Source organism: Argopecten irradians, chromosome 14 (assembly GCF_041381155.1).
Source record: "Argopecten irradians isolate NY chromosome 14, Ai_NY, whole genome shotgun sequence".
NCBI lineage: Eukaryota > Metazoa > Mollusca > Bivalvia > Pectinida > Pectinidae > Argopecten > Argopecten irradians.
The window spans coordinates 20,380,434-20,401,544 of NC_091147.1; the positions used below are offsets into that span (position 1 = coordinate 20,380,434).

The 21,111-nt window shown below is 35.0% G+C and overlaps 1 protein-coding gene across 1 annotated transcript; it reads right to left on the minus strand.

Moving 5' to 3' along the window:
* Positions 1-9,898: 9,898 nt before the first annotated feature.
* LOC138306991 (COP9 signalosome complex subunit 6-like) lies at positions 9,899-20,102 on the minus strand. Its single transcript, XM_069247599.1, has 10 exons — positions 19,882-20,102; positions 19,464-19,595; positions 18,323-18,411; positions 16,896-16,958; positions 16,200-16,247; positions 14,288-14,402; positions 13,387-13,479; positions 12,729-12,829; positions 11,988-12,056; positions 9,899-11,423 (listed from the first exon to the last, which is right to left on the minus strand). The coding sequence occupies exons 1-10, from the start codon at positions 20,036-20,038 to the stop codon at positions 11,352-11,354; spliced, it is 939 nt and encodes a 312-aa protein (XP_069103700.1). The 5' UTR covers positions 20,039-20,102; the 3' UTR covers positions 9,899-11,351.
* Between the last annotated feature and the right edge of the window lie 1,009 nt (positions 20,103-21,111).

Consider the following 21,111-nt stretch of genomic DNA (forward strand, 5'->3'; position numbering starts at 1 on the left):
AATTATTCTCCTTGCATTTTCGGATATACCTTCACGTGAAAAGATGTGTACCATTGTGATGTATGCTCTTACACAGTTAAAACTACAAATAAGTATAATGTCTGCTGAGGAGGAATAGTCACAGACTGTGACGCTACAACCGGACCCTTTAAAACAGTCCATCAGAATGAGCGGACAGTGACCGGAGGTAAAAGTTAGTGAAAGTAGACTGACCACGGAAAAAAGGCAGCAGACAGGATGTCCTGGAAGAAGGATCCATTCTGGAGAACCAAAGAAGCCGCAAGGGCTCTAACCTCATGATCCATCACCTTGCATTTCGCCCCAGATTGATAATTAGACTGCTCATAAGCAATCCTGATCATCTGACATATCCATCTGGAGATGGACTGGGAGGAGAAATCCTGCTGCCCATGTTTCATGGGCAAGAATAGTACCTCGTCCCTTAGTTTTATCAAGGTAAAAGCGTCCGACAGGGACAAAGCTACCGATTATTCTCCTCAGAGTCAATAGAGACGGTGAAAGTCCAGCCACAAACCAGGAATCCGATTCTTTGCTAAAAAGGCAGGATCAGTGAGTAGGATAACGACAGAGCTATATCTAGCCAAACGAAGGGACGAAGAGTGAACAGATGAATATCACTCCTCATAAGGCCTGAGGCCTGGCGACAGACACTTTCAGTGATTGTAACACAAGTGTATGATCCACTGTGGAGCTAACTGCCGGACCATAGGCCTGTCCAGACTGAACCCTCTAATCATAGTAGACAAAGAGGTGGAAGGTCTACTATGTAAAGACAGTGCACTGGAAATAAATGTAGCCGTGCGATAGCCTGCAATAGTACCAGAGGCAAGTTTGCGTTCCCTAAACAAATAGAGAAGGGGATCCGCAATCAGCGGGACAGAGACCTTGACCGGATCAATCATCCTGTCGATATACCAATCACAGAATATCTTCCATGACTGGTAGACGACAGGTGAAAAGACCTTATTAATCGGGCGATGCGAGCAGACACGTATTTTCCTCTCGGGGTTGGGGGTTGGGGGGTCGGGGATGGGTTTATATTCCCTCTCTTTTTCAACCTCAATCATGCAATCTATCTTTTCATAGTACACATGTTTACACAAGGGTTAGTTCAATTCGAAATAACTGTTACAAGGTGTTTTTTCCATCAATTGTTTTTATGTGATGAAAATAATGACATTTGTCGATCTTTTAATGAAAAAAACCCTGAAAAGTTCATTATTTTCCCGTCATTTATTAAAACTGAGAAGACTAGGTTACACAAACCACCTTGGAATGTAGAAGCCCCAATCCTGTTATTCGTGAACAAGGTCATGGTGGGAGCTGGCTTGGACCCCTGGAGAACATAGTCTTTCAGAGTCCACCACCGAGTAAAATTCTCCACGGACTGGTTGAGAGTCAGTCACGCCTCCAATTCCTGCTTGCAGGAATCCAGTTTGCGAGGAGGAACATCTGGAGAGGTCTGATGTGAAGTCTCCTTAGGGGGACCACATCTGCCAGATAACCCAGAAAACTGAGAAACCAACGCCGATGAAGGTCAGAGCAAGATCTCTGGCCTTCTCGAACTTCTCCAAAAGTGGAAGGGCAATACCCTGTTGGAACGGTTTCCCAGGGAGACAAAGTCCGGAGAAGGGAAACCTCGAACTTCTCTCTGGAAGGAATGAAGTCGACTTTGAGCAAAAGTTTAAGGATCAGATGGGCGTTCTCCTCCAATGATTCCCGCACAAGGTGGAGCGTGAGGGAATCGTCGAAATAGATGTGGATATGTATTCCCCTGGAGTGCAGAAACCCCAAGCCAACCTGCAGCAGCTTGTTGAATAACAAAAGAGCAATCGTGAGACCAAAATGATTTAGTTTTGTGTTAATGAGTTGTGCTATTGTACAGTGGCTTCTGGACAAAACAATCAAGTAGAATAATTCGAACCCAATGGTACTTTTCGTTCTCGCATGAGCCGGTAATCTATGAAAAATTCTGTTTTCTAGTTGTTTTCACTAAAAGCAAGTGTTTTTTACGGTGCTGACCACGTTCTAGTTGTAATTGGTAACTGTCTGAATCATAGATAAACGAGGTTAACCAGCCTTTGGATGTTTAGTGTATCAGGGAATATGTTATTTATGTAATTATGTGATTTTTTTCTTCATGAGTGGTGGTGTTGGGGGTTGGGGGTTGGTCTCCACGCATCTTCTGCTAAAATACATAAAAACCTTTTATAATGCACTTATGTTTAGACAAGAGTCAGTTCAGTTCAAAATAAATGTTAAAATTTGCTTTGCCAGTATATTTGAAGTTTCAATGTATCTATTTATTTGGGTTTTTTTTTTTTTGCATTTTCCTTTTCGGGGTTGGGGGTTGGGGGGTCGGGGATGGGTTTAGATTCCCTCTCTTTTTCAACCTCAATCATGCAATCTATCTTTTCATAGTGCAAATGTGTTTACACAAGGGTTAGTTCAATTCGAAATAACTGTTACAAGGTGTTTTTTTCATCAATCATGTGATGAAAATAATAACATTTGTCGATCTTTTAATGAAAAAAACCTTAAAATTTTATTATTTTCCCGTCATTTATTAAAACTGAGAAGACGTCACGTCATCATTATGATTTTATCGTATTCAATCACATTACAAAATATGTTTATTTGCCCTTGTGTGTTGTTTGGTTTGCTATCTATGCGCGTATATGCGAATGCGTCATTATGGCCATTTTTGATAATTGAAATCCAAGATGGCCGCCATATGGCCCCCATGGGACATAAGTTGTCAATGGCAACAAACATAAAATGAAACTACACATCATACCGATCCTAAAAACCATGTTTCGAAAAACTGCCAGGGGTGTACATGGAAACCTATTTCTCCTCTCCCACTATATGTACATCATTCTGAAGGTGAAATTATACATCATCTGCTTAGAAACTAATGATAATGCAGATTTCAGAAGAAAGAAGTAGAATATTTTAGAATTGTTGGTTATGAAATTTGCAATATGGTCTGCAATAATTGATGGATTATTATCCCCCGTTTTATCGAAACGGGGGATATTAATTTGGGTATGTCCCTCTGTCTGTCTGTCTATAACGCTTGGTTTCCATGCAATAACTGCCACATATCTTAAGCGATTTTTTTTGTAACTTGGTCACATGGTTAAAAGTACCAAGTGCTCGGATGAGTTCGCTCGGCACTTTCTTCGGACTCTGTTTGGTGGTGTTATGGCCCTTTGATTAACGAAAAACGACATTTTCGATTGTTTCCGTTTAATAACTCTCGCACATATTACCAAATTTTCTCGAAAAATGTTAACATGGTTAAATGTTTCAGGACCTTTGATATGTTCGATCGGACCTTTGATTGGACCTTATTGTTCGAGTCATGGCCATTTGATTAACGAAATCATCATTTTCGTTTGTTTCCATTCAATAACTCAAATATTACCAGATTTTCTCGAAACTTGGTACAGTAACATGGTTAAATGTCTCGGGGCCTTGCCCAAATTCGATCTTCACATTCATAGGATCCTAATTGGCGGAGGTATTGCCCTTTGAATAACGAAGAACGTCATTTTCGGCTGTTTCTGTTCAATAACTCTCGTAAATATTACCGGACTTTGATTGGACGCTATTTGGTTGAGTTATGGCACTTTGATTATCGAAAGCAGGGGATATAAATTCCACGGATTTGTTTGTATTACGATTGTGAAAGATTTCATTTAGTCAACAAATACTTATAGTTTGCATTATCTGACTGCATGTAACCATCATAATTACTATCCAAGTGTATGTACTGAATACTATGGCGATGTATGTACCACTACCAATAGCTATTTCATATTGTTTTGAAATACGTACATAATATATAATTCTTTATTATGGAGGAAATAAAGACTTTTTATGGCATAATCAATTGTTATCTGTACTCGTTTCTCAAAAATGACCCCTCTCGCTGATAGGCCCCATCTATTTTTATCCCTCTCGCTACAAGTAATAGACCACCATCTATTTTTATCCCTCTCGCTACATGTAATAGACCACCATCTATTTTTATCCCTCTCGCTACATATAATAGACCACCATCTATTTTGATCCCTCTCGCTAATGTACCCCTCATGTATTTTGATCGCTCTCGCTAATTGACCTCCCATCTATTTTTATTCCTCTCGCTAATAGAGCTCCCCCCATCTATTTTGATAGGCCAAATCTATTTTGATCCATCTCGCTAATAGACCCCCATCTATTTTTACCTATTTCCATACTTAGGAATGTCTGTAAATAATTCGCAACCTATCTCTTTTGCTTCCCTTTTTATTTATTTACATATTTAAGGAATAAGGAGATTTGTCTGCAAATAATTCCCAACTTATTTCCCGATTTACTGCAGGCTACATTTGACGAGTGGTATACAACTAATAATAAACGTCACTAAGTATTTACCAGTATGGCTTTGTTTTGGTTTTTGTTAAATGAGGAAACGGCACATAGTAAACATTTTTTTTTACTTTAAATTTATTTCCTTTATGTTGATTCACAAGTTAGAGCTTTTTCTATTATTAAATAACTAAGAACTACGAATTGTGGACAGGATCTGCATTTGGTTGAATACTGTTTCCTACAAAATTCATGTATTTCAAAGTACACTGTTTTCACTTCAACTCACCATGATCAACACGACATCATGTCCATATTTATAGGTTGCTAGTTTTGGCATTATCGGCAATTCACCCTTTGTTTAAGCATGTCATGCATCACCTCAACCACCAGGGATAGACGGGGTGTACAATCTTGTCAATGTTAATGTTTGACATATTTGAACTTTCAAAATACAAATCATGTTCACTAAAGTTTAATCATAGAACGTTATTATTTATTGTACAGTTAAAATAGCCATTGACATATGTAAATTACATTGAAGAAAATAAAACATTTACGTCGTGCACGATGATGGTTATTTGGTCTGTTAGGTATAATGAGCGCAGATACCAAGTCTACTTCCATGTCGTAACCCGTGAACGCCGCAGGAAATGTTGGCATATTAAACGGATGTATCCAACTCTATTGGACCTCATACAGTACATTTCCATAAACAGCTCGTACACATGTTTTCTTTGGTCAACTGAATTATTAAAAGCCGTTGATGAGCAATGAAAATTGATGCTTATTATATCTTTTATATTACTTTGATCCCAAATGGCAGTGGTCACGGACTAGGAAATACATGTATAAATAATTCTGTCTATTTGCCGATGATTTGGGTTTTATTGTGTTATTTTCGAGATACACAATATACATTTGTATAGGGATAAACTGTTCATAGCAGTGTCGTCGTCAACACAAGTTTTTTTCCTTCTTTTTATTAGCTCTTCTGCATCCGATCACGAGCTGCACCAGCCAAATTAGGAATGAAAATGATGTGTATTCCGAAATCTCAATAAAATGTCGTACCCAAACTTTCCGATGTCACTGATTTTTGACTGAAAAGACTGTATGAGCCTATCTATTCTCGGTGATCAGCGCTTTGCATAGTAGGAATAAACCAAATACTTATCCATGTCAAACCTAGCAAGACCCATGGATACGGTACGTAATGTGTTGACCATACTGATTCAAAATGGAAATATTATTCAACCTAAAGCAAGTCTTGTCGTAGTTCTTCACTAACTTGTGATTTAATCTGAATTAAGTGGAGAAAAAATTGTTTACCACGCGCTTTTCTTCATAAAACAAATAAAAAATATACTGGTAAATAATCAATGCTTGTGACATTTATAATTATTTGTATACCACTCGTCAAATGTAGCCTACAGTAAACGGGAAATAGTTTGGGTATTATTTGTAGGCAATCTTCATTTTTAACATGTAATTTTTATCAATAAATAACTGTTTAACGCCCTTCTTAGATTTCATTTACCATTTATCATTTACTGTAAGTGCTGTATATGTCATGTATCATGTATAAATTAAAACTAGAACTGTAAACCAATGATGCCCAAGTTGTTCTCTATTTGAAACCATAGCAACCTCAAGTTCCCCCATTATGTATTTCTATGGTAACCATTATTGATACATGTGATAGGTCATATGGACATCAACATGCTACAACAATTGCAAAAGTTTCCTACACATGATCTCCAATATTGCTGTGAAGTTTCATTGAAATTAATCAAACAGTTAAAGAGTACCTGTCCGTTTTTTCTACAGACAGACGGACAGACATCTAAAGACAGACAAGAGTCCAGTACACTCCAATGTTTTTGCCGGTGAAGGGAGGTGTATAAGTACGCGCGATCTCTTGTGACCCACGTGCACACGAGTGTATTACAGTGATTAAATCAATCTTGAAAAGTGATAATGAAAATTTGGAAGTGAAAAACAACTCGTGAAACGATTTTATCTAAAGAATGAACATTAATCCAAACTAAACGTGGTGAACCACTCGAATGTATTTCCCGTTAATTAACAATGCACTGGCCATGGCATCCTCGATACTCCAGGGCTTCCGATCACTTACGATCTCTACACCCCTGGACTATCTCATAGTGAAATTGAAGGCAGCTCAGCGGAAAACATTTGACCAATCACAGGCTAGCAAAGATTTCCTTTGAAGACTACAGAGAGAGCGACGCCTAACATCAAAGCCACAGAGTCAACCACAGTGTACCGTTTATACGGCTCTTTTGATGTACATCAAATGACTAAATTACCTGTTCTATTCTGTTGCCTCCAGTTTTACTATGAGATAGTCCAGGGGTGTAGAGATCGTAAGTGATCGGAACCCCTGGAGTATCGAGGATGTGGCCATGGATGTGTCAATATTCTGATGAAAACTACAACACCAAAATTCAATTAATCAGACTGTGTTGTTTTAGAGACTTTGTGTAGAATTATGCACAGTGACCTGGCACGATTTTTTTAAACTAACAGTATACATATATATATATTATAGTAACGATACTATAATATATATGTATACTTTTGGTTAAAAAATTTTCGTGCCAGGTCCATGTGGGCCGATAGGTGCGCAAAAACATAATAAACAAGAGATCCCTGATCTTGGCGTCCACCAATGAATGATCTAAGTCAGACAATGGAAAGAGGGATTTTTTCTCTGCTTTACTACATATTACTACATATGAAATTTGAGAAAGATCCTTTCAGCATTTTCTGAGATATATAACAGTAACAAACTTCAATTGTCAAAATCCAAGATGGCGTCCTGTTGGCAATTTTGTTCACCGATAACGATTGGTACCAAAACGCAACATGCACAACTTGGGCCCTAGGGGAAATGAAATTTGAGAGAGACCTCTTCAGTACTTTCTGAGAAATAGCGCTAACAAACTTTTACTATCAAAATCCAAGATGTATGCCTGGCGGCCTTCTTGTTGACCGATCGTTTCCAAAATGCAATATGCACAACTAGGGCCCTAGGGGAATCTACATGTAAAATTTGAGAGAGAGATCTTCTGTACTTTCTGAGGAATATCGGTAACAAGAAATATTAACGGAGGGAAGGACGGACGACGGACCACGGACAAAAAGCGATTTGAATAGCCTACCATCATCAGATGGTGGGCTAAAAATCATACAAGAGATCCCAGAGGGATCTTGGCGCCCACCAAAGAATGATCTATGTCTGACAATAGAAAGAGGGATCTTTTCTCTGCTTTTCAAACTTTTACTACATATTACTACATATGAAATTTGAGAAAGATCCTTTCAGTACTTTCTGAGATATATAACACTAACAAACTTCAATAATCAAAATCAAAGATGGCTACCTGTCGGCCATCTTGTTGACCGATCGGTCCCAATATGCAATATGCAGGTCCTAGGAGAACCTACATATAAAATTTGAGACAGATCGCTTCAGTACTTTCTGAGAAATAGCGGTAACAAACTTCAATTATCAAAATTCAAAATGGTGGCCTGTCGGCCATCTTGTTGACCGATCGGACCCAAAATGTAATATGCATAACTAGGGACCTAAGGGAACCTGCACATGAAATTTGAGACATATCCATTCAGTACTTTCTGAGAAATAGCGGTAACAAACTTCAACTATCAAAATCCAAGATGACCGACTGATCGGTCCCAAAATGCAATATGCACAACTAAGGCCCTAGGGGAACCTACATGTGAAATTTGAGAGAGATCCCTTAAGTACTTTCTGAGAAATAGCGGTAACAAACTTTAACTATCAAAATCCAAGATGGCGGCCTGGCGGCCATCTTGTTGACCGATCGGTCCCAAAATGAAATATGCACAACAAGGGCCCTAGGGGAACCTACATGTCAAATATGGGAGAGGTCCCTTCAGTTCTTTCTGAGAAATAGCGGTAACAAACTTTAACTATCAAAATACAAGATGGCGGTCATCTTGTTGACCGATCGGTCCCAAAATGAAATATGCACAACAAGGGCCCTAGGGGAACTTACATGTGAAATTTGGGAGAGATCCCTTCAGTACTTTCTGAGAAATAGCGGTAACAAACTTTAACTATCAAAAATCCAAGATGGCGGCCATCTTGTTGACCGATCGGTCCAAAAATGAAATATGCACAACTTGGGCCCTAGGGGAACCTACATGTGAAATTTGAGAGAGATCCCTTCATCACTTTCTGAGAAATAGCGGTAACAAACTTTAACTATCAAAATCCAAGATGGCGGCCTGGCGGCCATCTTGTTGACCGATCGGTCCCAAAATGAAATATGCACAACAAGGGCCCTAGGGGAACCTACATGTCAAATATGGGAGAGGTCCCTTCAGTTCTTTCTGAGAAATAGCGGTAACAAACTTTAACTATCAAAATACAAGATGGCGGTCATCTTGTTGACCGATCGGTCCCAAAATGAAATATGCACAACAAGGGCCCTAGGGGAACTTACATGTGAAATTTGGGAGAGATCCCTTCAGTACTTTCTGAGAAATAGCGGTAACAAACTTTAACTATCAAAAATCCAAGATGGCGGCCATCTTGTTGACCGATCAGTCCAAAAATAGAATATGCACAACTAGGGCACTAGGGGAACCTACAGGTGAAGTTTGAGAGAGATTCCTTCAGTAATTTCTGAGAAATAGCGGTAACAAACTTTAACTATCAAAATCCAAGATGGCGGCCTGGCGGCCATCTTGTTAACGGATCGGTCCTACATATATGTAAAATGCAAAATGCACAACTAGGGCCCTAGGGGAACCTACATGTGAAATTTGAGAGAGATCCCTTCAATGCTTTCTGAGAAATAGCGGTAACAAACTTTAACTATCAAAATCCAAGATGGCGGCCTGGCGGCCATCTTGTTAACGGATCGGTCCTTAAATGTAATATGCACAACTAGGGCCCTAGGGGAACCTACATGTGAAATTTGAGAGAGATCCCTTCAGTACTTTCTGAGAAATAGCGGTAACAAACTTTAACTATCAAAATCCAAGATGGCGGCCTGGCGGCCATCTTGTTAACGGATCGGTCCTTAAATGCAAAATGCACAACTAGGGCCTTAGGGGAACCTACATATGAAATTAGAGAAAGATCCCTTCAGCCCTTTCCGAGAAATAGCAGTAACAAGAAATGTTAACGGACGGAAGGACGGAAGGACGGACGACGGACCACGGACGAAAAGCGATTTGAATAGCCCACCATCTGATGATGGTGAGCTAAAATTGGGCTTCTGCAGCTTATAATCCGGTGCAGTTATAATCCATCTGGAAAATAAAGGATTTCTTCCATTTTAGGAACCTTGTTACTAGCTCTCCAAGGTACCATCTTGTATATTTATCTGCGTTTGTCTACGAGGAATGACAGACGACATTGACAGCTGATGGTTGACACAAGAGTAAGTCATCTGGATCCTTTGAACAAGGCGAGTTAAATCTTCACATTCATACTGTATAGTTTTCAAAAAAAGTATTTATTTATCACATTGCAAATATTCAAATATACACTGTATTGTTACATCATTTCATCATAACTAATGATAATTTATGCACCAACTTCTGGACATGTGTTTAGTACTAATGTTCTCACTTCGTTTTGGCGTTTATTACTTCAGGTCCCTACACATTGTAAGTATGTAAGTAATTTTTCATGCCTATCTTTGTAGTGACGTCAGTAAGAATGTAGTCTAATACAAACACTCCCAGACATTTGATGTTGGTTCAAATATGTATCAATAACAAAGCAATGAAATTATTGGAGAATTTTCTCATATTCTCTCTTATATATTAATTGTAGTTTTAATGTTAAAAAATCATATCTTGTTGGAGACATATTATCTCCTATTCTCTCTCATAGGTTTAATGTACCGGAACTTAATCTATTTCTGTTTAAACTTTAAACTGATATCATTTCTCAAGTATATTGACGTATATCAATAATTTACTAAAACGAGTGTCAGCCATATATGATGTAATCACTGAGTTGATAGATACAGACTGCTGACTACCACCTATCAGACATTTTTTCACAATGATATACAATATATACGAAATCCAATGCCAAGGAATGATTGATCCTATCAGCAAAGGGAGGTAATTTGTATAGACTAAAAAGATGAAAACCTCCCCCTAGTGTTTAAAACGACCATTATATGTTGTTCCAGATCACATCAGACATTATTTGATTCTTATATGTACAGTATTGTTCAATCAGAGGTCCTGTGAGAAGAGGAAGAATCACATCCCTGAATGCCTCTCCATTTTTCTGTAATAGTTTAACAACAGCTGTAGAGAATGTATTGATTTTACCAAATTTCCTCTTTTCAGACTGCCAATGTCAAAACCAAGAGTCAAATATTAAGATCAGAAGAACTGCCCAACTACATTGTAGAAGGGACAAAATCATTGTCTGCACATTGTATATACTGATTCAATGGACTCGAAGGCAGATATATACAAGCTGTAGTAGAGTTTTAAAATAAACAATATGGGGTGCTTGTCTTTTTACACTGGGGTGCTTGTCTATTTACACTGATAATATATAGCTTCTGTTTAATTTGAGCATAATCTTGACAGGCACAAAAATGCTGATTTAACACTGAATTATTTCTAGCCAGGTCTGTTATTAATTAAAAATAGACAACTTTTCGAGGTTTTAAATTTTAGGACACAGTTTCTCACAATGTCTTAACATGACAAGTACAAATAATTTAATAGCACTATTTAACATGTGACGTGAATTTTGAACATTAACATTGTTGTGTTGTCATCAGATTCACTAGATGTTGTTGGTGGAGACTCCCGAGTGCACACTGGTAAATATCAGTGATACATATTCTGACAATTGACATTTGTCACATGATATGTTCAACCACGTCAGTCACATTACAGCCTAATATAGATCCAGATCAGAAGAAGAGCCCTCTCATTCGGCGTCCCATTCCTTGTCTATCGTACATCACATTGAATTTGTTAACAAACTGAAAAGATACATTAAAATGATTTATTAAAACTGTGTGATCATACTTTGATTTGAAAGAAAACTTGACACAAAATCGATTTTCTTAATCTGTTTTATATCGTTTTATATCATCTTAATTAGCATGTTTATGCTCCTTACAATTGAAAATAAATAAATAGCTGCAAGGTTTTGCACTCACCACACTACAAAAATATTTTTATCAAACAAATTACATGTACATATACTAGAAAATCCTAATATTTAACACATTAAACTTTTAAGTCGACCATGGCATTTCTGTCAGGACCAACAATATTCATTAAATTACATAGTTTTTGAGTTATGCGAACATCTGTAAACCAACCTATATAGCTATGATTAAAATTTGCATATATCACAGGTGAAAAAAAATATGATGGAATAGTATATTGTGTGAAAATGTTGAACTTCAGGAAATGAAGAACCATGGAAGTCTACTTAGATAACAAAATTGCATTTCATAATGAAACACTCCATAGACAAAGAAACAGGAAATTAAGTCACCTCTGGCCGGTATACTATATGTTTATGAGAGATCACTCACCTGGTTGATAGTGTTACAGCCTTTTGTAATGGTTCCAAGGTACGCCATTAGACAAACATCATTACATTGCTGGAATGTACGAATCATCAGTTTACAATATCATTATATACAGAAAAACATTAACTAACATTTGTTTATTCTTTCCTTTAGGAATTGGAGCTTTTATACTTTGAGCAAACATCAACATCCCACTTGTCACATTTATTCAATTTGAGGGGATATCCATAAAATGTTGGTTTCGAGATACCATAACGACAAGAGTAAAGTAGGATTTATCATCAATTATTCCCACCATCTGGTGATTGTGCCATCATAATTTATATATAATTTGATGTGATTTTTATAGCACAATCACTGGAAAGTAGGATTAATTGACATTAAATCGTATTTTACCCATGTCGTTTTGGTTTCCCAAAACCCTCGTAATAAATCTCGCCTTTTCACAAAAAGAAATAGGATGGGACCTACCAATAAAAAGACAATGAGAATAAAAGTGAAAACAAAATTTGTCATTTTTAAAATTAGTATTTGTGTTCAATTTCTAGCTAGCATATATACATGGATATCAAATAGTATCATTTTCAAATTTTTTGTCTTCAATTGCACTAAATTTAACACAAAGAACACGATCAACTCCTTTGTAAATAGGCTATTAAAAAGGCAAGCATACGACTACCTAATTATCATCCACTTAACACATCTCACCAATGAGCATTCGTGTGATTTTCAAGTCTGACTTACATTATAGAAGTCTGCCTTAAAGCGATCTGTATTGAGTACTGGGAGTCTGTAACACAGACTATATGCTTCTCTAAGTATATCGTGATTTTTAGGCACTTCTCCTTAAAAATAAAAAATAAAATTACAACAAATTGTATCAAATAATTGACATCATTGTATGTTTAGTTCATGTTTATAAATTCAAAATGTTTTGTGGGTTAGCTAATTCCATCAGAATCTGAAATAAGAGTTTGCAAAAATCCTTAACATGAATAAAACAGATTATATTTTCCCGTCTGGAATCCGGAATAAATCCTCATCAAAGATAGGCATAAAACACAGGCTTCATCTTATTGATAATTTGATATTGGTAAATGTAATAACCATGAAATTCGAATAGAATTTACTATAGATATATAATAAATAAATACCTGTATATTATATTTATTACTTTACAGCATAAATATATCATATTATAGCCGGTACATTTATGTGTCCCTAAGTATTGTCAGGTATTGTTCTTTTTATTTCAGGTTATCTGTCTCCGTTTTGCGTGTAATAAAACTATCAGCTGTTAACAGTTGTTGGAGTAGTTTATTTACGAAGAGAACATATCCACATATTATCACAACTCTTGTGACAGATATTAGATCAATATCAAATTCAGGGACATTCTTACCTGCTTGTACAGCCTTAATATACTCGAGGATCAACTTGACCCGGCTGTGTAACATTTTGATGGAACTATGCTGGGCCACAAGGTGTTCTGCCACTGTAAGTATACAAAGATTTACACACTCTGACAAACATGGGATCTCCCAACTCTAGCTAGATTCTCTACTAATAGAGCTACCTGGTCGAAGAAGTCCAGTTCCACTTCAGTTTATAATCAATTTTGTGAATGTATCATTTGCTGTCTTCATTTGTTTTTTATAGATTAAGTAGGAGTGTTGCCAAAAAAATTATATCACAATAAGAGGATTCACTTCTCAGCTTTACCAATTCAAAGGCCGACATTGCATTTGTAATTCATAATTTCAAAGGAAAAACATCATTTAATAGTTTCTTTTGTGATTGATGTATTGCAGACCAATAATCTGGAGATAAAGGACGTACACATCAAGGGAAATAACTCTTTATAAGAATATTCTATGAAAGCAATAAAGGGGAAATAACTCTTAATGAGAAAATATCCCTTACGCTAAAAACAAAAAGGGGAAGTAACTCTTTAAATGGAAAAATACCTTTACAATAAAACAATGAAGGGAAAAACTCTTTAATGAGAAGAGACTTTTACTAGAGAACAACAAAGGGGAAGTAACTCTTAAAATGAAAATATACCTTTACAATAAAACAATGAAGGGGAAAACTCTTCAATGAGAAGAGACCTTTACTTGAAAACAACAAAGGGGAAGTAACTCTTTGAAGAGAAGATCCATTTGCACTCTCTCAAAATATGATAATATTGATATTTCATCCTAAGACATTTGTTAAAATTTTGAAAAGGTCCATATACAATTATGAGTATAAGGCAGGGCTACAATCTGCCTGGTGAGTGGCCAATTGATACCCTGATTTACCATTTGAGCTGTCCCCAGCATCCATAGCCGTTACCCTAGCGACGTGATCAACACCGATCCTCTCAGCTTCCTCTGTAGCCAGTGTGTATTGTAACTCAACAAGGAGCATGGTTGCCTGAAGCAGAAATACAGCTGATTTTTAACTTGTAAAAATATCTTATTTTACTCCAAATAATTTAAAACTAATCTTATTTCGAATTCATATCAATTGAGAAAAGATTACCTATTTGCTTTGTGAAGATCTCTTTGGTTGTTGGTTTGATTTACCATTACATGAACATTTTCAACAGCCAGGATTTCTAAGCCTTATTATTGTAATATCATACTCATTGACATCATGATATATCATACTTCATTATTGTTGATATCATACTTCATTATTGTTGATATCTACTTACTTCATTATTGTTGATATCATACTTCATTATTGTTGATATCATACTTATTGTTGATATCATACTTCATTATTGTTGATATCATACTTCATTATTGTTGATATCATACTTCATTATTGTTGATATCATACTTCATTATTGTTGATATCATACTTCATTATTGTTGATATCATACTTCATTATTGTTGATATCATACTTCATTATTGTTGATATCATACTTCATTATTGTTGATATCATACTTCATTATTGTTGATATCATACTTCATTATTGTTGATATCATACTTATTCATTGTTGATATCATACTTCATTATTGTTGATATCATACTTCATTATTGTTGATATCATACTTACATCATTGTTGATATCATACTTCATTATTGTTGATATCATACTTCATTATTGTTGATATCATACTTCATTATTGTTGATATCATACTTCATTATTGTTGATATCATACTTCATTATTGTTGATATCATACTTCATTATTGTTGATATCATACTTCATTATTGTTGATATCATACTTACTTCATTGTTGATATCATACTTCATTATTGTTGATATCATACTTCATTATTGTTGATATCATACTTCATTATTGTTGATATCATACTTACTTCATTATTGTTGATATCATACTTCATTATTGTTGATATCATACTTCATTATTGTTGATATCATACTTACTTCATTGTTGATATCATACTTCATTATTGTTGATATCATACTTCATTATTGTTGATATCATACTTCATTATTGTTGATATCATACTTCATTATTGTTGATATCATACTTCATTATTGTTGATATCATACTTACTTCATTGTTGATATCATACTTCATTATTGTTGATATCATACTTCATTATTGTTGATATCATACTTACTTCATTGTTTCATACTTCATATTGTTGATATCATACTTCATTATTGTTGATATCATACTTACTTCATTGTTGATATCATACTCATTATTGTTGATACATACTTCATTATTGTTGATATCATACTTCATTATTGTTGATATCATACTTCATTATTTGTTGATATCATACTTCATTATTGTTGATATCATACTTACTTCATTGTTGATATCATACTTCATTATTGTTGATATTGTTACTATCATACTTCATTATTGTTGATATCATACTTCATTATTGTTGATATCATACTTCATTATTGTTGATATCATACTTACTTCATTGTTGATATCATACTTCATTATTGTTGATATCATACTTCATTATTGTTGATATCATACTTCATTATTGTTGATATCATACTTCATTATTGTTGATATCATACTTACTTCATTGTTGATATCATACTTCATTATTGTTGATATCATACTTCATTATTGTTGATATCATACTTCATTATTGTTGATATCATACTTACTTCATTGTTGATATCATACTTCATTATTGTTGATATCATACTTACTTCATTGTTGATATCATACTTCATTATTGTTGATATCATACTTCATTATTGTTGATATCATACTTACTTCATTGTTGATAAGGTCTATCACAGATTCATATATGGAAACAGGCAGCTGGATGGATAAAAGAATTTTACATATTAGAGAGATTATACTCGAAATATCCTCCACGAAGAATAATTATTATATACATGTAATCTCAAAATGATTTATTTTCACAGACACTTTAGTGCAATACAGCGCGATTTGGGATAGTATCAGTGTAGAAGTCATTTCTTTTCCCCTCTGATAGTTTCCACGGGGAAAGAATTGGCTAGCTGATTTCTTCCCCGGGAAAAAACTGTATGACGGGTATATAAAAGCAAAGTTATTTGAGTATGATTATAGAGTCACCTGCTGGTGTACATGTGTGTTATGTAATATACTGGATATATATATACAGTCCAACTGAACATCTGACAATTAATTACCAGAAGGTGCAGAACAGTGTATTGAACTCATGTGGACTATGCCATTTTTTATTTTCAGGTAGTATAAGCAATGCTATATATGGAGGTGGGAATATATTATAATAATACAAATTGTTATTTAGGAAGTTTGTCATGTAAATTGTCATGGTCATATTTTGTCAACTGTGCCAACTGACTGTCCAATGGCCTGGTGTGTATCTGTATGTTTAAAAAAAATTTCTTGTATGGGTAATACAAGCATGCCATCACAGTATCGTGGATATTTTTTTTTGTTGTGTTTTCTCTAACTTACATCTGTCTGTCTGGAGAGAGGGTTCATCTTCATCAGTATAGGACTCTCATTGATCTGACACACCTACAACAGTTCATAACAGTTAAACATGCACTGCCGCTGACAAATACTATTTTTTTCTCAATAAAAACCAGGAGCAAACTAATAAGTATTTTTCTTCAGTTAAAAAAAAATCACTTACTTTAAACCATTACCACAATTGAAAAGTTTGAACTTCTCATTTTACTTCAAGATAAAAACATAAAAAAAATTAATTGCATTTCAAAAAAATTATGTGGCAATATAATATATGTCCTATATGGAATCGAATGAAGTATTGATTGTGCATTCACAAAAAGCAAAATAAATTATTTTAAAGCAAAATAAATTATTTTATATTATCTTTTGTGTTAATTAGACACATATACATGATTTAACACCATTATTATCACATGATTAGTATCATTTATTCTCTGTAGGTGATGGAGCATCTTAAAAGTATATTTCCATTGATCATTTGTTTGGTTATCGGCTGATAACATGAACTAATATAACAATCACACAAAATCATCTGTAGGATCAAAAGGAGGCAGGCAACAAGCACAAAACTCATAGAAGGTTGAAACAAGGATATGACAAAAAGATTTAGAATTAAAATTAGTAATTATATAGATACATTTATAGAAAATAACTAGAAAATAAATGTATAGTTAAAAAAAAAATATCTATATAGATGACTCATTTACAGTTTAATCAGAAGCTCTGCATGAACATGTAAAATACAAAGTAGCTATATAGCAATAAGAGCAAGTATAATTAAAGAATATCATGCTGGTACATGCACAATCTGATTAAAATACAGATCCTTATTATCACTACGTTTGATATGAGGATCTGACAACATCCCATTAGGGGTCACGTCAGGATGACCTTTGGAAATGGCCAATGAAATTGGCACTGCAAGAATCTTGACTGGGGACGAACTAGTTTGAAAAAGCTGTCTGAATTATTTTCGTGCACGTAGTCATCTCGCCCAAAGTGCATAACAATGCTAAATGTATATGCTTACTGGGACGAAATAGCGTTATCAATTGACGCAGAAATGTGTAGAAAATGTATTTGATCTGGAGTACACGTGGTAAAAGGTCATCCGAACGTGACCCCATATGGGATATTGTCAGATCCTATATTGAACAGAGTGGTTATAAGGATCTGTATTATAATCAGATTGGTACATGAACAAATGCAGTGATGTAATATAAATAGATGCCAGGACATAATATGAACATATTTTCTAAACATAAAATCAGTGTATAAATGGTAAAACTGTATTCTTACTGGTTACAGTTGAGAATCAATCTAAACAGAGTTTTATTATATTCAAGTTGTACACTGTTATATTTTATAATGTATAATGATAATCAGTTTCACTGGTAGCTGATAAATACCTGTTTATGCACATTAATATCAGATTGTGTGGGGCCGTCACCAGTTGTGTACCAGCCCAGGAAATCCATGTCACTAAACACTTGCTTAACTGAAAATTTAATGTTTTGATATTTTCATAATGAACATCACATATACACGTGCAGAAGAGATAAGAAACTAAATCAGTTTTTTAATACTCAATGTACTAAAAAAAAATTAATGTTACTTTAAGAAACAATATATGCTTCATGGTTTTACTTTAGAATGCAAACAATAGAATTTGAGTTAAATAAAAGACATTTTTTATGTATACATGGATATACTCCAACAATGTTAGAGGTATAGCACGACGAGACACTTTTGGAACATTACGTCGTGTCTAACCTCTAACTTCCGATAGCCCATTTGATTTACCCGATGCTGAGGGTAACATTTTCAAAGTTTGGATTGTGACAATATAAAACGTTTGAATCATATTAAAAATAGTCACCAATGTCAAATACCTACCTCTTTTTCATTAATCAACAAGTATTTTGATAAAATCAGCCGTAAAATCCATCTAAAACAAATATTTACATCTCCTAACATAAACTTTCATGACCCAGACAAAACATTATGTTGATAGCGATCTGGCCGGTAAATAGAAAAAACGAATTGCAAAGTCCCCAAAACGCTTGATCTGCCTTTACTTTTACTTGCATTCTGCCCGCTTGAATTCACGTTAAGATTTTTTGTAGTAACCAGCCGCCATATTTAAAACTAGGTCAAAATATTACGGAAAAAATTCATCATGTCTAATCCGCTAAAATACTATTTTATGAGGCCTCAGTTATGGTTTTCCCTAGATAAAAGGGATAATTAATACCTAAACTGTAAGTACACATCAATGTTATCACTGATAGAGCTATAAATATTGATATTATTGCACTTTTCCTTCCGCCTTCATCTGACGTCGGAAGCTGCATCAAAGAAATAACCCTTCGGAAATGAGAGTCGACAGTCAGCAAAATAACGTCTGATAAAAAACGGCTGACCAGTCGACTCTCATGTTATGGGAGTAACATGGATATTGACTTGCAGTTGAGGTTCAATATTCACTAGAATGCAGGAAATTGCATCTACACGAAATATTGCTTACGCCTTCCTACTTTTTATACTTACATTGCTCCTCCTTTGTATTGTAGTAGTCCATGTTAATTATAACAGCATCCTCAATGATATCAAAGACAAGCTCAAAGGAATTCATTACTTCGATATTCCTTCCCTTTTGTTTACCAATGAGAGCTCCTATAACTGTAAATTAATAAAATCAGCTGTTACACATGGGTATACTGGTCACAGATACAAGTTATTGCACATGTGGGTGTAAGTTTTTGATATTTTACAACAATGATTCTCTTTGCTCAGCTCAGACTATGTAATAATTAGCAAATCCTTTGAATAATCATAACTTCAGGTCCGGTAGCACCGCTAAATCTGACTATATAGCTAGATTGAATGGCTAAGATTTAATACGATTTATAAATAGCAGTAAAAAAGTTGACAGTAGTACTTGTCTGGCTTGATAATGTAAACATACCTTGTGTTGGTTTGCCTTCCTGGGCTCGAACTCTGGTCCAATGTTCAGATATATTCATGATCACCAGAGGATGTAGAGATACTGAAACGCTCCCTGTAGTTCCAGCAGATGCTATTACACTTGAGCCTGGCGTATCAACATCCATTTTTGTAGCCATGACTTGATATTTGTGAAAGCCGTAGACCACCGTCAAAACAAAGTGCAAGAACAAGAAAACAGGAAGTGGAATAGTCATACTAATCACCGCCTCAAGGATCCGGATTGCCAGATGAAGTCCGTTTTGCCGGTTAATTCCCGCAAAACATCCATTTACATATCATGAGAAATAAAGATATTTCTAATTATTTGTAAAGCTTGCATTTCAATAAAGTTTTTCAATCAATATAAATAACCATTACCACACGTAAATTAGTTTTGTGTTTCTAGGAAAGACTGCACAGTAATACATGTACATTGTATAATATACAATGTAGGCCTAACATATATGTGTACATGTCCGCACTGTCAAGTTTTCCAGTGCATGTATACTAGTAATTTATCTGATCGTTTTTATTGATTCTTTACAAATTTGACACTTATTGAAAACTGTCGACGCTTCAGCTCATATGGTATTTTTCCATTGTACCGGTATTTATATCAAAAAAAGACAATTTTTTTTGTCTTCCTATATATTGGTGCAAAGGCCTACTTGTAAAATTAAAATCATATGGCATTTCAGTTGTTTTTTTGGTATTTAAAAAATATGTAATCGATAAAGAAGTATTTATCAATAATTCAGTTTCTAAAATTGGTAGGATTATGGCTGGAGTCCCTCAAGGCTCCGTTTACAAATGCTATTGCTGTGGAGCTTCAATTTTCTACACGTCTTTTGCGGAAGATGCTGCTCTAAAATATTCATTGTCATGCAAAGTAATATTGAATATGAGCTTTGTATCGATTTAGAAAAGATGGGCATGTTACTTTTAAGGTAGACCGTCCCTCCTGGTTTCCTCTGAAGGATTTCGTTATTTTTTTTTATATTTTGATTTTAGCTATCCCTTATCGCAAAAAATACATGAAAATCATATGTCACCAGTTTTTTTCTTCTTCCAGGGTTGCTTAAAGATATGTACTAGTGACTTTATATTCCGGATTTTAAGGATTTTTAAATAAATAAATTTACTCCTTGTAACATCCCTTAACATACATGTAGAAGGAACATGCCCATATCATGTTCGTACTTTCAGTAGG

What these genes read in the sequence shown, in the direction of transcription:
- LOC138306991 (XM_069247599.1), bottom strand. Translation starts at nt 20,038, where the DNA reads ATGGCTACAAAAATGGATGTTGATACGCCAGGCTCAAGTGTAATAGCA. An exon ending in TAGACCTTATCAACAATGAA is followed by an intron (nt 14,403 to 16,199) that starts GTAAGTATGATA and finishes TTTCTGCTTCAG; the next exon opens with GCAACCATGCTCCTTGTTGA. An exon ending in GCTGTAACACTATCAACCAG is followed by an intron (nt 11,424 to 11,987) that starts GTGAGTGATCTC and finishes GTATCTTTTCAG; the next exon opens with TTTGTTAACAAATTCAATGT.